Source organism: Neomonachus schauinslandi, chromosome 7 (genome assembly GCF_002201575.2).
Source record: "Neomonachus schauinslandi chromosome 7, ASM220157v2, whole genome shotgun sequence".
NCBI classification, from domain to species: domain Eukaryota; kingdom Metazoa; phylum Chordata; class Mammalia; order Carnivora; family Phocidae; genus Neomonachus; species Neomonachus schauinslandi.
In genome coordinates this window covers 57910890-57929410 of record NC_058409.1, presented here as the reverse complement: position 1 = coordinate 57929410, position 18521 = coordinate 57910890, and the positions used below count along the sequence as shown (strand labels likewise).

Here is an 18521-nt window from a genome sequence, read left to right as displayed (position 1 = left end):
TGCAAGTCTGACTTTTCCAAACAGTATTCTTGGTGGCGCTTTCTTTTTTTTTGGTAGGCCCCAGAAACCCAGAGCGGATCCTGCACCTTAGATCATCAACATTTGAGGGTGTTCAGACTGTGGTAGGGTAGCTCCTTAAGACACTGACCCCATCTCCCTTTCATATTTCCCTGCTCCCCAGTTTTCCCGTTCAGGCAGGGGGTGGACACTGAGCTTATTACCTCAGAAGGCATGTGGCAGGTGTGAGTCAGAGCCAGCCTGCAAGTTAAGCCTTTAGGAGAACTTTGGGGGCGTAAGTAAAGGAAGACTGGGAACAGACAGAATTTCTTGGCCAAAAGCAAGGGAGAAGATGAGGCTTTCCTCCTCCGGCTAGGGATAGATTCTCTCACACTAGGGGAGAGGGAGAAGGGGCGGAGGGGATGCCTGTAGGGCTCCCTGCAGCCCCAAACGTGAGGGCCGGGAGAGAAATGGCTGCACAGCTTTGTACAGGTTTGGCGGCCTTACTTGGGGTCTTGTAGCCTCAGAGAATGGAGGGTGGGTGCTGACCATGGGTATGTTAGCAGGAGTCCGTGTGGACAGATACTCCCCATCCCCTCACACTTTGGTACTGAGAAGGTATCCTGGAGTCTTGATCCTGGGAGAAGAATGGAAACCCCAAGAAAGACTGGAGTAGTGTTTCTCTGGAGTCTGGCAGGATGAGCTTTCAAAATAAAAACAAGTTGAAATTTGGGAATTAAAATTGTTTTTCTCACAAACCTGAGTTCAGGGTCTGGATTCATGTCTACTGCATAGCTGAGGGGGCAGGCGATATGAAGAAAATACTTTTCGTTCTTTTATGAGAGGCTCAGGTATAGGCCGTGGTCACTTCTCAGTCAGGCGTCTGGCCAGAAAAGGGAGCTTTCATTCTGCAGGCCTCCTTCACCCCCACCTCCAGATAAGTAGGTGCATTTAGGCATCCTTTTAAGGTTTAATACGGGGGAGGTGGGGAGGAAAGAGAGGTGCTTCTTGCCACATCCCCAGTCAAGGCTGGCCCAAGTCCAGCCTAGCACATTCCTGGGGCCAAATGGCCAGCAAATGAGGTTGTGATAGCTAGAGCAGGGTCACCCAGGCCATTGGAGAGGCCGCAGCCCACTGCCCGGTGATGCCCCTGGAGCCACGGGATGCTGCACCAATGTTCTTTTCCCCTCTGTGCAGTGACAGCCCCCAGGGTAGACGTGGCCTGTGCTCTCGAACTGTCACTGCTAATTTGGAGTTGAGGATGTAGTGCCCCAGACTAGCACTGGGCTCTTTTTTGCTGGTTTTGTTTTTCCGTTATGAGGGCAGCTTTTGTACACAGAAAGCAAAATTTATGGCTACTTTGGTTTTTAAAATTAGTGTTTGATTAATTAAAGATACAAATTGCAAAACCTTAAGATTGTAAGTTCAACTTAAAAAGTTTATTACTCTTCTATACTCTATAAATAACAAATGTACTTATTACTCTACAGCAAAATTTATATCACTTTTAAGCTTTTGATTGTTTAGTCTCATTTGCAAACTTAAATTTCCACAAGCATTTTCAGTTGCATTTATAAATTGAATATATTAATTTATAGCATCTAAAGTATATTAATTTATAATAGACTATATAAACTTAATATGTTTAAATTTCATTTATAAATTTAATTTTTTGGTCATTTGACAAAACCTATGTAGGTACTCAAGTAACTCTTATAACAAACATAAATATTGTGGATTTAATTTATCTTAACCACCTCACTCTTATTTATATAGTCAACTAAATTCTTTCATACCATTTAACTTAAAACCGGAAGTCTAAGGTCAAATACATAACTATACATTTTTAATTGAATCACAAGTTCAATTTATTAGATTCTCTAATATGCCAAATTCTTTAAAATATGTCAAGTACTTTATTTGTGTATTCTTTATTTGTATTTTAAAAATTTTTCCCCTTTATAATTTAAATTCAATTAATTAACATATATTATTTGTTTCAGGGGTACAGGTCTGTGATTCATTAGTTTTATATAATACCCAGTGCTCATTACATTGCGTGCCCTCCCCATGTCCATCACCCAGTTACCCCATCCCTTCACATCCCTCCCCTCCAGCAACCCTCAGTTTGTTTCCTATGATTAAGATTCTTTTATGGTTTGTCTCCCTCTCTGGTTTTGTCTTGTTTCATTTTTTCCTCTCTTCCCCTATGATCCTCTACCTTGTTTCTTAAATTACACGTATCAGTGAGATCATATGATGATTGTCTTTCTCTGATTGACTTATTTTGCGGAGCATAATACCCTCTAGTTCCATCCACGTAGTTGCAAATGGCAAGATTTCTTTTTTTTTTTTTTTTGATGCTGCTATTTTTTATTTTTTTAAAAAGTTTATTTAAGTAATCTCTATACCCAACTTGGGGCTCAAACTCACAACCCCGAGATCAAGAGTTGCATGCTCTTCCAACTGAGCCAGCCAGGCGCCCCTCAAGTACTTTAAATATCACATATTCAGGGGTGCTTGGGTGGCTTAGTTGGTTAAGTGTCAGACTCTTGGTTTCAGCTCAGGTCATGATCTCATGGGTTGAGAGATGGAGCCCCCCTCTCATGCTCCCATGCTCAGCAGGGAGTCTGCTTGAGATTCTCTCCCTCTGCCCTTCCCCCCACATGCACTTGCTCACTCTCATGCTCTCTATAATAAATAAATCTAAAAAAAAAAAAAATTGATACCATATATTCAAAGATAATTCCTAAACACTACACAACAATATTAGGACGGTAGGTTTAGCATCTCTATACTTAAGTTTTCTCAGGAATAAAAAACCCTGACCCATTAAGGAAACTACACTGTCTCAAGAAATTTAGGGTAAACTTCTCAGTGGACTGAAGTTATTTATTAACCAAAGATTTGGACAAGGATGTAAGATTTGGAGCTGTGGACACTGCCGGGGATTTTGCTCATACCTCTGAAAGGAAGACTGAGTGCTCATAAACCCAATGATTTTAGGGACCCTAAGTGTATGGCCTTTAACAAGGGTACCTCATGCCTCACTCCCCTTGATTCGTATCACTAATGACCTAGTTCTCTAGTTTCTTCCAGGACAGATTCTTTTTTGTTGTATCAATATACTCCAAGTTATCTTTCTAGTCTGGGCCTTTAAAATGCTTATAGATACTGAAATAATGGGTGACTGGATTCTATATCTTTCTCGTTCTCTTTCACTCCATAGCCCCGCATTAAGCTAAGGATAGTCACCTGTAATAATTCTCAGATATAGGAATGGTAACCTGGGAGAAGAGGAGGAAGAGCTTCCTTTTTGTTGGATGAAGACAAAACATGCTCCACTTCCCTCTCTGCCCCTGCTTCCGTGCTCCTTGGCCTTCTCCTCATGGCCCCAGTGCCCTCCTCCAGAACTCTCCCCACATCCCGCGGGAGTCTACATGGCCCCAGTGCCCTCCTCCTGCTTCGGGAACTCTCCCCACCTCCCGCGGGAGTCTACCCTGGTATGGTCTTTCCCCATGGCGACATCCCTCTTCTTTTTCCCAGTCACCCCTCCCTCAGGAGCCTTGGTCTCAGTGAACAGTCAGGAGGAAGATAGGCAATGGAATGAATTCATCCTAGTTGGTGAGTGAGTGAGGACTGCTCCAACTCCTAATAAGATTCAAATGAAGACCTTACTAACATGAATAGAACTCATGGAAACTTGGGTTTCTGCACTAGGGTTGGGTATAAACACTTAAAAGTCCCAGGTTTCAAACTGGGGGAGAGGGTCCCATACTGGCTAGTCCATTCCCATAGTGTGTTGCTGGTATCTGGCTAGACTTTCTCAAGTGTTTCCTGATTCTCACAACTTTTTCCACTTCTCCCCCCTTTTTTTAATTGAATCTATTTGACATGTAATGTGTAAATTTAAGCATTACAATTTGTTAATTTGATACATTTATATATTGTAATGATTGCCATCGTAGTGATATTTAACACCTCTATCATGTTACATAATTATTCTTTCCTTTTAGCAGTTGGGATAATTAAGTTTTAGTCTCTTAGTAGTTTGATGATTGCAGCACAATATTGTCTGTATTCATTATACTGTACTTCAGATCTCTGTGACTTATTTACTACTCATTGCAAGTTTGTACTCTTAAACACCATCAATCTTTTTTTTTATTTTATGTTAATCACCATACATAACATCATTAGTTTTTGATGTAGTGTTCCATGATTCATTGTTTGCGTATAACACCCAGTGCTCCATGCAGACGTGCCCTCTTTAGTACCCTTCACCAGGCTAACCCCTCCCCCAATCCCCCTCCCCTCTAGAACCCTCAGTTTGTTTCTCAGAGTCCATAGTCTCTCATGGTTCATCTCCCCCTCTGATATCCCCCTCTTCATTTTTCCCTTCCTGCTATCTTCTTCTTCTTCTTCTTTTTTTAACATATAATGTATTATTTGTCTCAGAGGTACAGTCTGTGATTCATCAGTCTTACACAATTCACAGCGCTCACCATTGCACATACCCTCCCCAATGTCTATCACCCAGCCACCGTATCCTTCCCACACCCCACCACTCCAGCAACTCTCAGTTTGTTTCCTGAGATTAAGAATTCCTCATATCAGTGAGGTCATATGATACATGTCTTTCTCTGATTGACTTATTTCGCTCAGCATAATACCCTCCAGTTCCAACCGCGTCGTTGCAAATGGAAAAAATTTCATTCCTTTTGATGGCTGCATAATATTCCATTGTATCTTTATTCATCTGTAGATGGACATCTTGGCTCTTTCCACAGTTTGGCTATTGTGGACATTGCTGCTATGAACATCGGGGTGCACATACCCCTTCGGATCCCTACATTTTTATCTTTGGGGTAAATACCCAGTAGTATAATTGCTGGATCGTATGGTAGCTCTATTTTCAACTTTTTGAGGAGCCTGCATACTGTTTTCCAGAGTGGCTGCACCAGCTTGAATTCCCACCAACAGTGTAGGAGGGTTCCCCTTTCTCTGCATCCCGGCAACATCTGTCGTTTCCTGACTTGTTAATTTTAGCCATTCTGACTGGTGTGAAGTGGTATCTCATTGAGGTTTTGATTTGGATTTCCCTGATGCCGAGCGATGTTGAGCACTTTCTCATGTGTCTGTTGGCCATTTGGATGTCTTCTTTGGAGAAATGTCTGTTCATGTCTTCTGCCCATTTATTGACTGGATTATTTATTCTTTGGGTGTTGAGTTTGATAAGTTCCTTATAGGTTGTGGATACTAGCCCCTTATCTGATATGTCATTTGCAAATATCTTCTCCCATTCTGTCAGTTGTCTTTTGGTTTTGTTGACTGTTTCTTTTGCTGTGCAAAAGCTTTTCATCTTGATGAAGTCCCAAGGGCATTTTTGCCCTTGCTTCCCTTGCCTTTGGCGATGTCTCTAGGAAGAAGCTGCTGCAGCTGAGGTCGAAGAGGTTGCTGCCTGTGTTCTCCTCTAGGATTTTGATGGACTCCTGTCTCACATTTAGGTCTTTCAACCAAAACACCATCAGTCTTATCCTGCCCACCCCCATCCTCTGGTAAGCACCATTTTACTCTGTTTTTTAGGAGTTTGCCTTTTTTAGGTTCCACATATAAGTGATATCATACATAAGTACTTAACTTTCTCTGACTTATTTTGCTTAGAATATCGTGCTCAAGGTCCATCGTGTTGTTGCAAATGACAGGATATCCTCCTTTCTCAGGGCTGAACAACATTCCATCATGTATATTTACCACATCTTTTTTATCCTTTCGTCCATTGATGGGCATTCAGGTTGTTTCCATATCTTGGCCATTGTGAATAATGCTGTGATAACATGGAGGTGCAAGTATCAGGTTGAACTCCTGTTTTCCTTTCCTTTGGGTATATGCCCAGAAGTGGAATTGCTGGATGGTGTGGTAGATCTATTCTTAATTTTTTGAGGAAACTCGATATTGGTTTTCATAGTGATTGGACCAGTTGGCTTTCTCACGAACAGTGTTTTACACTGTTCCCTTTTCATGAGATCCTCAGCAGCCCTTGTTGTTTCTTGTCTTGATGACAGCCATTCTAACAGGTGTGAGGTGATAGCTCCTTATGGCTTTGATTTGCATTTCCCTGATGCTTGGTGATGTTGTGTATCTTTCCATGTGTCTATTGGCCATTTTGATGTCCTCTTTGGAAAAATGTCTATTTAGTTCTGTCCATTTTAAAATCAGATTTTTTGTTATTGAGTAGTATGATTCTTTATATATATTGAATATTAACCCCTTATCTTACGGATGGTTTGCAAAATTTTTCTCTCATTCTGTAGGTTGTCTTTTCATTTAGTTTCTTTTTCTGTGCAGAAGTGTTTGAGATTGATGTAGTTCCATTGCTGACTTTTGCTTTTGCAGTTTGTGCTCTTGGCATCATATTAAAACAAAATCATCGCCGGGGCCCCTGGGTGGCTCAGTTGTTAAGTGTCTGCCTTTGGCTCAGGGTCCTGGGATCGAGCCCCGCATCGGGCTCCCTGCTCAGCGGGGAGCCTGCTTCTCCCTCTCCCACTCCCCCTGCTTCTGTTCCCTCTTTCGCTGTGTCTCTGTCAAATAAATAAAATCTTAAAAAAAAAAATCACCGCCAAGACCAATGTCAAAAAGTTTTTCTGTACATTTTTTTCTGGTACTTCTCCATTTTTTAAAAAAAAGATTTCTTTCTTTTAGAGTGAGAGCATGTGTGCGGGGGAGAGGGGCAGAAGGAGAGGGGCAGCAGACTCCTTGCTGAGCTCAGAGCCTGTCGTGGGGCTTGATTTCAAGACCCTGAGATCATGACCTGAGCTGAAATCAAGAGTCGGCCCCTTGACCAACCGAGGCACCCAGGTGCCCCACTACTTCTCCATTTAAACACGAAGTTTTCTGAAAGTTTCAGGCTTTTATACCAGTTCCCAAGATATTGAGGAGGGATGACTAGAAGTAAGACAAGATAGTGTACCCACCCAGTTGTGTGTTGGTAAATGTTTGACAATCAGCTCTCTGGTGCCCTGCTTTGTGGTGTTTGCCAATTTCTGTGCTGTAAATATTTCCACCATGGCTAATCTCAAAGTATCAACAGCTTGACAACTGGCTCAAAAAATTCCTCAAAACTTAATGGCTGGCTGTCATGAGCTGGTAAGCGCTGGCTTCAGCACATCACTGGATCTATTTGCTCTCTGTAATGACTTTTGTCTTCCCAACAATGTAATAAGCTCCCTAAGGGATGCAATTAGATTCTTGATCTCCAGTAGGTTGATGGTACGATCATGGTTATAGACACAAAAGTACCGATTAAGGAGGCTTTCCTGTGGATATACTGCTTTCTCAGAGCAATGACACAGCTAATAGCAGGGAGACCTGGGGGTAGGGAGGGCACAGGAAGGCTGGCTCCTCTTTCCACCAGCCTCAGGAAGGCAGTGAAAGAACATGGGAGCCACAGGATGGTTTCGATAAGGAAACCAGGCTCACCGAAAGTCAGATCAAGATACTGTAAGAATTCATCTCAGATTCACATCCAGATCTGACCAACACATCTTCCCCTTAGAGATTAGTGTATTTCCTGTCCAGGATCTGGTATGTACTTCGATGATGAGAATGAAACCTCTCAAGAAGTGGATCTGTGGTTTTCATCACAGACTGGCTAGGAAAGTGCCAAAGACTCAGTAAAAGGGCATTAAAATGACTATAAAGGTCTCACCTAACTGTATTGTTGATAAAGTGAGTGGAAGAGCTCCTAGAGTCCCTAAGGGCTCAGGAAATAATAACCTTTTCCTGAGATACAAAAAGTGAGGGAAAAGGGTAAGATCGAAAGAGGATAATCTCTAACCACGTGAACTTGTCTTTCCGAGGTTTTTTGGAATTGGGAAAGATTTATAGATGTAGAACCACAGATTGGGAAAAAAAACCCATGACTGCAACATGGCACAGAAATCCTTGGAGGGCAGCTCCTGGAGCAGAATCCCCCTGGGAGACTAAACAGTGTCAGCAAAGGGAACAGTTGGTAGACAGGCCTGAGTTCTGTCCACTCATTGAAAACCTTGATGTAGGAGAGCCAACGTTCTGCATTACGAGGCAACATCTGTCTCTAGGCTTTACATGTGTAGGTAGATATCTCGAAATCCTCCATATCTCATATTGGTCACGCATATGCCTTTGTATTTTCTGCCTCCTGACATCATGCTCAAATTGTGACTGTGTCTATCCTTCATTTAGGATTTAAGAGACCTCCAGGAATTTGAAACAGAATTCTTGGGGAATTTATAAAAAACTTGCCAGGATCTTTGCCTTACAAATGGAGTGGTGAAAAGCCTAGTGTAGAGATGAGGTGCATCTCCGCCCTGCACTGATGTGATGTCATGGATACCATCATAGTTGAAGCGTATGTTGTGAGGAGCTGTTTGAGTTGTAGTAGGGCTTATAGGATCCATCCACACTACTGTCCGTGTTACTTAAGAGGCAGCCAGCCCGCAAACACGTACTGGATATTTACTGTAGCCAGGTACAATGCTGGGCATGGGGGAGACAAGGATAGTAAGACAGGGTCCTTTAGCTCAATAAGCTTACATTCCACTAGGGGGAGCCAAATCTATTAAATAAGCGTAACAAGACGCTGAAGGTGCAGGTGTGGACGGTGTGTGGTGTGGGAGAGGGGGGTCAGAAAGGATTGGACAAATTTGCTCCAGGATTGGTCAGGAAAAGTCATGTTTTTGAGGCTCCTTTGCCAGAAGAGGAAGACTGCTGATGGCACTGTTAGACTTTTCTGTGAAGCTAAGCTGGAGTGGCCACAGAGACTCTGGCCTGAGCCTTTTGCCTCACGCACTTGCTCAGTCTCACTGACTGACCCCATCTGAGCAAAAAGGATCTCCCTGCAAGATCAACATGCATCCCTCAGAGACCAGCACACACACCATCAAAGCCTGAGCCACACGTAAGCAATGTCTGAGTAACGTGCTTTTTAGAAATTCTCTCTTCTTTATTGCCCCATTCATATAAAAAGTTTGATTATCTGGACTGGTAAAAGAAAGCCACAGTGTATATGAAAATAGTTGTAGGAAGTTAAAAAATATGTTTGGAAAAGCAGTTACGGATTGCTTCCTTGGTTTAATTCTCCAGGCGATCGAAATTCTGGGTTTGAAACTCTTGGAAGTCCTCTGGGATGGTGTCTGCAAACAAAAACAGGCACGAGGCGGTTAGGAAGGCTGTTTCCCCTGGAATTCTGGTCCGGCTTGTGCTGTGCAAGCGTCCTGTAGGGGTCACTGTCAGCCCGAGCAACAGGCCCCAGAAGGCTCCACAGCCATTTTCTACCTCAGGCTGCTTTGCAAATTGTTGGCGTAAAGCCCAGGAGTGCTCATTCCCAGGCCTAAAGGAAATCAGCAGGCAGAGTGGATTTTGAGTGGGATTATGTTTGAGCCATAAGAAAATAAAGGCTGCCCGTAAATTAAATATGAATTTCTCACTGAACCCCCAAATCCTCAGCCAAGAAGTTCTATGGGTCTCAATTTCCTCATCTATCAAATAGGGGGGAAGAAAGATCTATAATTTACTTCAGTTACGCAGAGACAGTTACATTTTAATGAATATGGGGCTTGAGCTTTGGGCTTCTGGGAGGAAAATGTGCTATAAAAATAAGGTGGTATTATTTGATTAATTCTAGTAATAATATTGTATAGTAACAAGAAGGTATGTTACCATTGCAGCGATACTTGAGGTTGGACCAAATGATGTTTTCTTGGGAGAAGCAGAACACGCCAAGCCGGCCTCCACGCATGGTGGTGTCTATGGTGACCCCGGAGTCAGCCACCAACTCGGAGCCTTCATAAAACCGCACTCTGTAGACAACACAGCCCAAGCTGGTCACCATGAAACTCAAACCAAGGTCAAGGTCAGACCCACTTCTTTGCGGTTTCATGATCCATTTTTCACAGGCCAGGACTGTGCTCTAGCTGTTGCCCCTTCCCTACTAGATTGGGAGCTCCATGCGGTCAGGGACTGTATGTTCATGCCCTCCCATATTCTCTCTCTCCAAAGGCCCAACATGATGTTGGGCACAGAGTCCAACTCGGTGGGTACCTGCTGAGGAGTTAAAGAGAAATCACAGTATGACCCAAGACCAAGACACTTGGTGACCTCACTGTCCTCTGGGTTACCTTGTCTAGACATCATGCTTAAAAACCACTGCTTTTCCTTCAGTCTGAATGATAGACTCTGGTGGAATCTCAGAGTAGTGCTCCCTAAAGCAGGGTTTTAGAAATTTGTGGGGACATTTCTGGCTGTTTCTCTGGCATTTCATGACAGAAGCCAGGGATACTGAATGGCTTACAAGGCCCTGGAGAGAACAAGAAAAACTTGTCTTGCACCCTATATGCTTTTGGAGTGTTCCTCCAGACACTTGTGTTAGGTGAAGAGCCCAATTATAATTATCTGGACCTAGAACCGAACTTCCTTTTACTTGTCTACATCAGGTATTTTTTTACACTGTTTTAATATATACTGAATTTTCCGGGGTAAACTGAGAAATTACGGAGCACTCTGTTTTGCTTAAAAAGAGCTGTTCTCCCTTTTAGACGTTAAGTCACAGGCAGAACAATCTGCATTAGAAAGTCACTGCTTCGGGGCACCTGGGTGGCTCAGTCGTTAAGCGTCTGCCTTCGGCTCAGGTCATGATCCCAGGGACCTGGGATCGAGCCGCGCATCGGGCTCCCCGCTCCATGGGAAGCCTGCTTCTCCCTCTCCCACTCCCCCTGCTTGTGTTCCCTCTCTCGCTGTGTCTCTCTCTGTCAAATAAATAAATAAAAAATTTAAAAAAAAAAAAAAAAAAAAAGAAAGTCACTGCTTCTATTTCATGTTGTGGTGTCTAAGCATTTGCGTGATTTTGTTATAAATTATTTTTCTATTATAGGTGTTAGGGATCAGATTGTATTTTCTGTGATTTCATTTTGGGACAGAAAAGGAGGCATTAGGCTTCGCAGGACTGAGAACGTGATCGTCTTACTGTGTGACAACAGTACATTGGACTTAATGTCTCACAGAAGAACAGAATGTGAATTAGCTGTCAGGATTTTTTTTCCGGAAGGCTGCCTTCCTGCCCTGGTCAGGAGATAGCAATTGGTACTCCTTCCTCAGTGCATTACGTAAGCCGGCGTCAGTGTTGATCTGCGAGTTTGAGGACCGACGAAGTACGTGGTCTCAATTTCAAGGATTCAGCCGAAGCCATCCATTGCTACTGAGAATACTTTTTAGTATTTGTTTTTTTAATAGTCCTAGAGGGAAAGGAGGCAGATTGTATGGGCTCACGTGAAGATCAGTTCCTGCCACGTGTGGGAAGACCTGGCAGCCCAGAGCCCAAGAGCTCTAGGCACTGCCTTCATAGCGTTTCTAGTCCAGCAGGGAAGAGACTGTGAGGGACTCACCACAATAAGCCGCCATCCAGGGCAGGTGTGGATGGGAGGCTGAGCCACATCTCCCCTCCCACTGGTCAGCATGGCAGAAAGGGGATCCCCAGTTGAGCCCCTCCGTCCTCCAATGCTGAGACCACTCCTCCCCCCCGCCCCCATCTAGAAGGTCCCTCTACCCCCAGCTTGGCCCTAATGTCCAGGTGGTTAGTCTGAGCTTGGGTGTCTCCTTCCCACTTCTTTACTGTGGGCCATGAAGTCCCGGCATGCCCTCGGAGGCCATCCCGGGTCAGGACTGCTCGGGACAGCAAAGGCCTTGTGATGCAGAATGCGGGTGGCCTTGGCTTCAGGTGCAGGTGAGGAGGTAGGTCCTCCACGTACCTGATGTAGCCCACCTGGGGCCTGTGCTGCAGGAACCAGCGGTAGGATACCTTGTCCTTCCAGCCCACGTTCCTCGAGTCCTTCCACAGCAGCCGGACCTGGTCACTGGTGTCCCCGGTGTGCCACAGGGAGTTGCGGAGATGCTCCCCGGGTCCGGTCTTAGACTTAACGGCCTGGAAAGGCCATAGGCAAGGCTTTAGAACAGGATACACAGCCCACCTTTCCTGCTTCCTGGGTCCCTGGGTCCCTGGGGTGGTGACTTCATGGTTACAGTCTGGCTGCCTTGGATTTAGATAACCCATAAATGCCCTTTCTACTGAGGTGACCCTTAATCCTTGAGTCCTCAGCACTGGCCGATACCCCATTAACCCATTCCCTGTTTTTCCAGCTGTAAATCCAGTGCTCCCCACATCTGTCCCGTGAGTGCTCCAAAGTCTGCCTTTTCTCCCAGCAGGAGGGACAGAGGCAGCATCTCGGCCCTCCTAGCCAGAGCTGGCCCCAGCTCGGGAACAGATGAGCCAGTTTCCGGCACAGTGCACCTGCTGACGTGCCCCCGGAGCTCCCCCAACTGGTGATCCCCACTGGGGCTGATACTCTCCCGGTCAGTCACCCAGAGGTTAGGATGTGGCTTGTACATAGGAATGAAGGCAAGGCCCTGGGTGGGCTCTGGCATTCCCTGCCCTGAACTCTAGCACAAACCCCTCAACTTCATAGATGAACTAAATGCCCTTTGGGAGAACAGGACTTAAAAGGAGGGTAAAGGGCGCAGAGGGGAGATGTGTGACTGAGAACTGTGGCTACCTTCAGCTGGATGCCGGGCTCGGCGACAGCCCGGAACGGCGTGGCTTGCCAGTACGTCTGCTCTGTCTGCTTCCACATGACCACGTAGAAGCTGGAGCTGTCTTGGTAACCGAAGATGAAGCCGGCATAGTCGTCGTCTGTCTGGGTGTTCACGTGGAAGGTCCCTTCAAAGTCAACTCCGTTAAACGCCGTGTACCCTGGAGGGATCGGAAGCGGATCAGAGAAGTGGGCCAGCCACGTGAGTAGCTGCAAAGACTGGAGGCCCTGGACCTACCCACTGCCAGGCCGGGATCGCTGTTCATGGTCTGCACAATTTCCATGCCCTGCAGAGAAAGTTGAAGGAGTTAAGGGCCATCGTAGAGGGTGGAGAAGCCGGAGGAGGCCCAGAGCCTCCGGCGCACTGGGGAGTGGTCAGCGTGTTCTGACCTCCACACAAAGACTGCATTATCTGAGCAACTGCTCTACCCTATTATGTGCTCCAGGAAAGCATAGACTTGTGAGGGGAAAAAAAAAAGCGGAATAGAAATAATTTTGCTAGAACTGTAATGAAGGGTCTGTTGAATCAGCTTAATTTTGAGAGAACATACACTTCTAATGAATGTGACTTGCTGGGTAAAAAATCCAAGCCTCTCGGGCGCCTGGGTGGCTCAGATGGTTAGGCGTCTGCCTTCGGCTCAGGTCATGATCCCAGGGTCCTGGGATCGAGTCCCGCATCGGGCTCTCTGCTCCTTGGGAGCCTGCTTCTCCCTCTGCCTCTGTCTCTCATGAATAAATAAATAAAAATCTTAAAAAAAAAAAAAAAAAATCCAAGCCTCTCTGTGCCTGCCGTCTGGAGTTTCCCAACAGGGAGGATGTGGGGTAGAGAGCAGGAGCATGGCTCTAGGGCCAGACTGCCTGGGTCCTCATCCCAGCATTCCCAGGCACCCCCCGTGGTGCTCCCATGAGCCAGCATTTCAGATGGATGCGGCTCCTGTCACGTGTAAACTGGGGCTCGTGGCAGTGCTTTGTCAAAGGGCCACTGTGAGGAGTCCGTGCGGTGCGGGACGGCGCACCCTCTCACGGTCACCTGCTTCTCCCAGAAGGGCCCCACCGTCGCCTGAGTGGGGTGCGGGAGGACGAGAGGAGCCGGCTACTGCCCACATGCTTCTCCCAGAAGGGCCTGTGCCGAGAGGCAGAGCTGAGCTGCCGCCAACCACGTGGCACATACCTGGTTCAGGACCACCCAGTTGGGATCGATCTGGGCGTCCCCTTCAGGGTCCAGGACCACGGTCTGGTAGGCTCTGAAGTCGGTCAGGGTGACCTCTGCATTCTCCGGGCAGACGTCGATCCGATCGATGACCTGGTCCTGGTCGAAGTCTGTCTCGCAGATGTCTCCCACGCCGTCGCCTGAGTGGGGTGCGGGAGGACGAGAGGAGCCGGCTACTGCCCACATGCACCACGGCTTCTTGCCAGAGACAGGGCTGGGCAAGGAGCCGAAGGGAGCCCATGCTCCACCTCCAGGGCGACGGTTTGCAAGTCATGTGGGCAGAGGAGCCCAGAATTAGCCATGGCTGAGGTGGCCCCAGGCCCCACCCTTCAGTCTTCACGGTGAGTTGGTAAGCCCCACTGTATTTGACCAAAAGAATTTCCTGGGGACAGAGTGGAAGGCAGCTGTTCAAAACTGCTCTTATAAGAAACGCTGCATGTTCTCTGAGGACACGGGGGTTCACCAACTGGTGGATCTTAAGGCTGCCCTTACATAAGCACATGTCTGTAGCACTTTCTGTAGAACGTATGAAAAACGGAAACTGTTGTCGCTGGAGTGTCTCTAAGACCATAATTTCTGCTGATCCTGAGGCTGAATCTGGCTCGTGGTATGTTTTGTGCAGCTGACATGGTATTAACATACTTGAATTAAACACTGCAGAGCCGTGGATGGACATGCCTCACTAACGCGCCATGTCCTCACTACTCTGTCTCATTTCTGGCTTGGTGCATGCTTTTCCTTATCGGCCTGGCCCTCGCAGCCCTCCGAGTTTATGAGCCCCTCTAAGCCATTTGCTGCTGTGCCCTCCTCTCTGTCCTGCTCCTTTTCTGTGACTCCTGGTGGAAAGGAGCAAGCAAGATGGTGGAGCAGCTGCCCAAGCCCTTTGAGCAGGAGCATCCGGCTGCCTCCCTGTCCCATGTGACCTCATCCCAGAGCTCCTCAGAAGCTGCAAAGCAGCCCCTCTCTGAAGAGTTAGAGAACGGTGTCCACCGGCTGTCTACTGTCCACACAAGCCGTCACTGCTCAGAGAAGCCCTGGGAGAGATGTGCCGCTGTGTGCCCGGCCAAAGGGAGCCTGGGGGGTCCCATGCAGCCCTGGGCTGAGCCCACTTACTGTTGCTATCCTCCTGGGCTGGGTTGGGGACCAGCCGACAGTTGTCTGGTCCAGGGGGCACCAGGTCCGGGATGCCATCATTGTCATCATCATCATCACACTCGTCACCAAGCCCATCCTTGTCAGTGTCCAGCTGGGCACTGTTAATGACAGTGGGGCAGTTGTCGGTGCTGTCCTGGTGCCCGTCTCCATCACTGTGGTAGAAAGAAGAGGAGATGGTGGCACTGGTGAGCAGAGAACAGGGATAAGAAACAGAGTGGGGGTTTGGGAGCTTGTCTTTTGTCAAGGCCCTATGTCTTCAGACAAGGCTGCCCTCTGGGCCTCAGAGACCATTCTCCTACTTCCTCATCTTGTTGAAACAAGCAGATCATATCCTACTGAAGAAGATGAAGGCTGATTTCTGATTTTGTGACCAGATGCTCCGATCAGTCCCTGGGGACTATGATCAGTCCCCCTCCCTGCCCAACCCAGAAAATGTACAAGGGGAACAAAGGTTGAAGGGCAGTGAGCCAGGCTGCTCAGTGTGAATCCTGGCTCAGCCGCTTACCAGCATGTGACCCCTCTTTGGCTCAGTGTCCTCATCTGTAAAATGGGCATAACAGAGCCTACCTCATAGGGTTGTTACAAAGATTAAATGCTTACGTGATGAGAATTTTGCATATTACATTTGAATATATGATAAAGCATTTCTACGTGCTGGCTCCTGGGAAGCCCTACAATGTCTTCTATTCCTCCTCCCATTCCCTGGCCAGCAGACCCAAGAAGGATCAGATGTGAATGCCACAGGGAGAACGGCAGAGAGAAGAGGGCCGCCCCTTCCTGAGAGGGGAGCATGGAGTCTGGGCTCACTCCTGCTCTCAAGCACTTCTCAGAACCCTCATTCTCTCCCCACATGACAATTCATTTTTTCCAGGCCTAATGGCCACCCGAGGATGAGGTTGCCCTGTCCCCAGAGGTTCCCCTGAGTTGATGGAGGACTCCCATGGCTGCTCTGAATCAGAACGGATACTCCTTTCACCTCACTCCTCCCATGGCCTGTCCCAGGCAAGGGTAGGACAGGGGAGGGAAGTTAGAGACCGGTCCATGCCCTTCAGACCAGATGGGTCCCAGAGAAAATGAGGCCCACCTGGACAAGCAGAAGATGACACGGCTCAAAAAGTGGAATGCCTGTGCCTACAGCAGGGCTGTTTTCTAAATCATACAACTGAGCTATTTCCATTAGCAGCCATTCTATAGCCTTGAACATTTTTATGCAAAAACAAGCAGTTCCTGTCCTCCTCCCCAAGGTTCAAGCTTGTGGGAATTAAAATGGAGCAGAATGAGTCATTTATTTTAGGCAAATATCTAGAGGCTGACTGGGTAGGATATTTTAGAGATTCTTTGGATGGCAGTCTGTGCAAGAGGACCTGCAACAGGGAACATTCTTGATGTCCACCACTTAGGGGGGCTGCAGGGTACCAGTCCCACCTTGCACGCAGAAATGGTGACCCCCTATGGCAGACTCTGTTGCTGACTTGCCTCTCCTCATGTGTGGTAACAGTAACGCAGCCGTGGTTTGCTGCTGGTTACCCGAGGGCCGGCCTTGCGGTGGGAGCTTTACCTACTTTCTCATTCATTTTTACCCGAAGCTGCAAGGGACAATTCATTCTCTTTACTTTGCAGAGGAAGAAACTGAGAGCGCAACTGAAAAGTCCATTGAAGTTCACTTGGCTCACGTGGACTCGGCCTCAAGAACACTGAGCACAAGGACCGAAATGGGGCTTTCTAGGAGCTGTCCTTGCACAGGGCTTGGCTCAAGAACCACTGTCTGTAGGGCACCCTCGGAGAGGAGGTCGGGGAGGGAAGACCTGTTGCTTCCTGCTCTGTCTTCCCGAGTCCGTTCCCTCTTGCAGCCCGGCCCGCCGCCTCTCTAAGCCTTCCCGCTGCAGATGAAAGGGGACAGAGCCTTGGACTGCAGGCGCCTCCAGGGCAGAAGTGCGCTTGTCTACATTCTTGGTGATGTTCCAACAGCATCTGATCCAGCCCCGTATCTTAATATAGGACTACCTCCACGTGGGGCTGGGAGGGTTGACAAAACTCATTTGCCCAGAACACTACCACCAAGTAACGAACACGGAATGAACAAATTCTAAAGACAATGAAATCACAGTGACCCCTCAGCAAACTGACAGCTTTCTATCTTGGGATCGTGGTGAAGCTGTCCTGAGCCGAAAGAGTATAATAGTAAGAGAGCTAAACCTATTGAATGCTTCTATGTAAGGGAAACCGTAACATGCACTCTTTGTCAATTAACTCAGTCTTCACAACAGACCTATGAGCTACATGCCACTGTCATCCCCATTTTTCCGGTGAGACTTCTGGGGCACAGAGACCAGTGACTTGCTTAAGGTTAGCTAGTTTGCAAGTGAAGGGGCTGGGATGTGTATCTAGCTGTGTCATCCAGACTCCAGCTCTGAGGCATGATGCTCTACTGCTTCTCCTGTCATTCAGTCTCACTTGATGGAGTGCCTCATGGCCCCTCCTGACACTGTCACCCGGCTGCTGTCCCCCCAGTAGCTCAATCTCTCTCAATCTATTCAGAGACATCCCAAAGCAAGGTAGCAGCAGAAAGCTCTGAAGGCTAAAATTGTCTCCGAATTCTTCATCTGGCCCTAATGCAGCTGGGAAAATGTGCCCTACCTGTCCTGATTGGTGTCACAGGAGTCCCCAACCAGATCGTTATCCACATCAGACTGCAAAGAGAACGGAACATGTTATTATTTATCCCTGGGCCTTCATGCACAGAATGTTCTGGAGAAGGCAGACCTGGCCCATCATCACTGCATCTCAAGAATTATTTCTCTGGAATTGGGTTGGTGCAGAACTGCAAAAGGACAACACCATATTGGTGTAGGCACAATGCTGAATTGTCAAAAAAGCCTTCCAAAATATCAAGCCACATGGCTGGGCTGCCTACACACCAGATGAGCTGATTGGAGAGGGCGCCGGGGCAGGATGGTGGCAGGTGGAGACGTGGAACTCTGGCATGGGTCGGAGGGGAGCCAGCCACAGGCCTGGGGACAAGGCAGACTGATTTTGCTTTGCTTCTGCATGTTGGAATTGAGCCAGAATGGGAGTGAGTCACGGAGGGCAACAATGACGCCCCTCTCGCAGGGCTTTAAAAATACATGACACATCCCATCCAGTTATCCAGACAGGAAGGAGGAGTGCGAAGGGAAACAACATGTCGCTGACTGAACCGCATCTGAGGTGCCCCTACACAGGTTGTGTAGGGGTTCGGGGACTGAAAGGACACAGGGCTCCCAATGGTTAGCTGCCATGTTGCACGCTCCTCTCAGCAAAAACAACTGGTTTTGGGGGCGCCTGGGTGGCTCAGTCGTTAAGCGCCTGCCTTCGGCTCAGGTCGTGATCCTGGAGTCCTGGGATCGAGTCCCGCATCGGGCTCCCTGCTCGGCAGGGAGTCTGCTTCTCCCTCTGACCCTCCCCCTGCTTGTGTTCCTGCTCTCTCTCTCTCTCTCTCTCTCTCTCTCAAATAAATAAATAAAATCCTTTTTAAAAATAAAATTGGGTTAATAACAATA

The 18521-nt window shown here is 47.4% G+C and overlaps 1 protein-coding gene across 2 annotated transcripts in view; it reads right to left on the bottom strand.

Annotated features, from left to right (window-relative positions):
• Positions 1-8959: 8959 nt before the first annotated feature.
• THBS4 (thrombospondin 4) overlaps positions 8960-18521 on the bottom strand; it is a 44361-nt gene continuing 34799 nt past the window's right edge. For both annotated transcript variants that reach the window (XM_021699801.1, XM_021699808.1), the window contains exons 15-22: positions 17620-17672; positions 14941-15134; positions 13789-13967; positions 12856-12904; positions 12582-12778; positions 11781-11953; positions 9697-9836; positions 8960-9170 (exon numbers count right to left, since the gene is read on the bottom strand). In XM_021699801.1, the coding sequence (XP_021555476.1) occupies positions 9109-9170; positions 9697-9836; positions 11781-11953; positions 12582-12778; positions 12856-12904; positions 13789-13967; positions 14941-15134; positions 17620-17672 (1047 nt within the window). In that variant the 3' untranslated portion in view covers positions 8960-9108. The remainder of the gene's footprint in view (positions 9171-9696; positions 9837-11780; positions 11954-12581; positions 12779-12855; positions 12905-13788; positions 13968-14940; positions 15135-17619; positions 17673-18521) is intronic.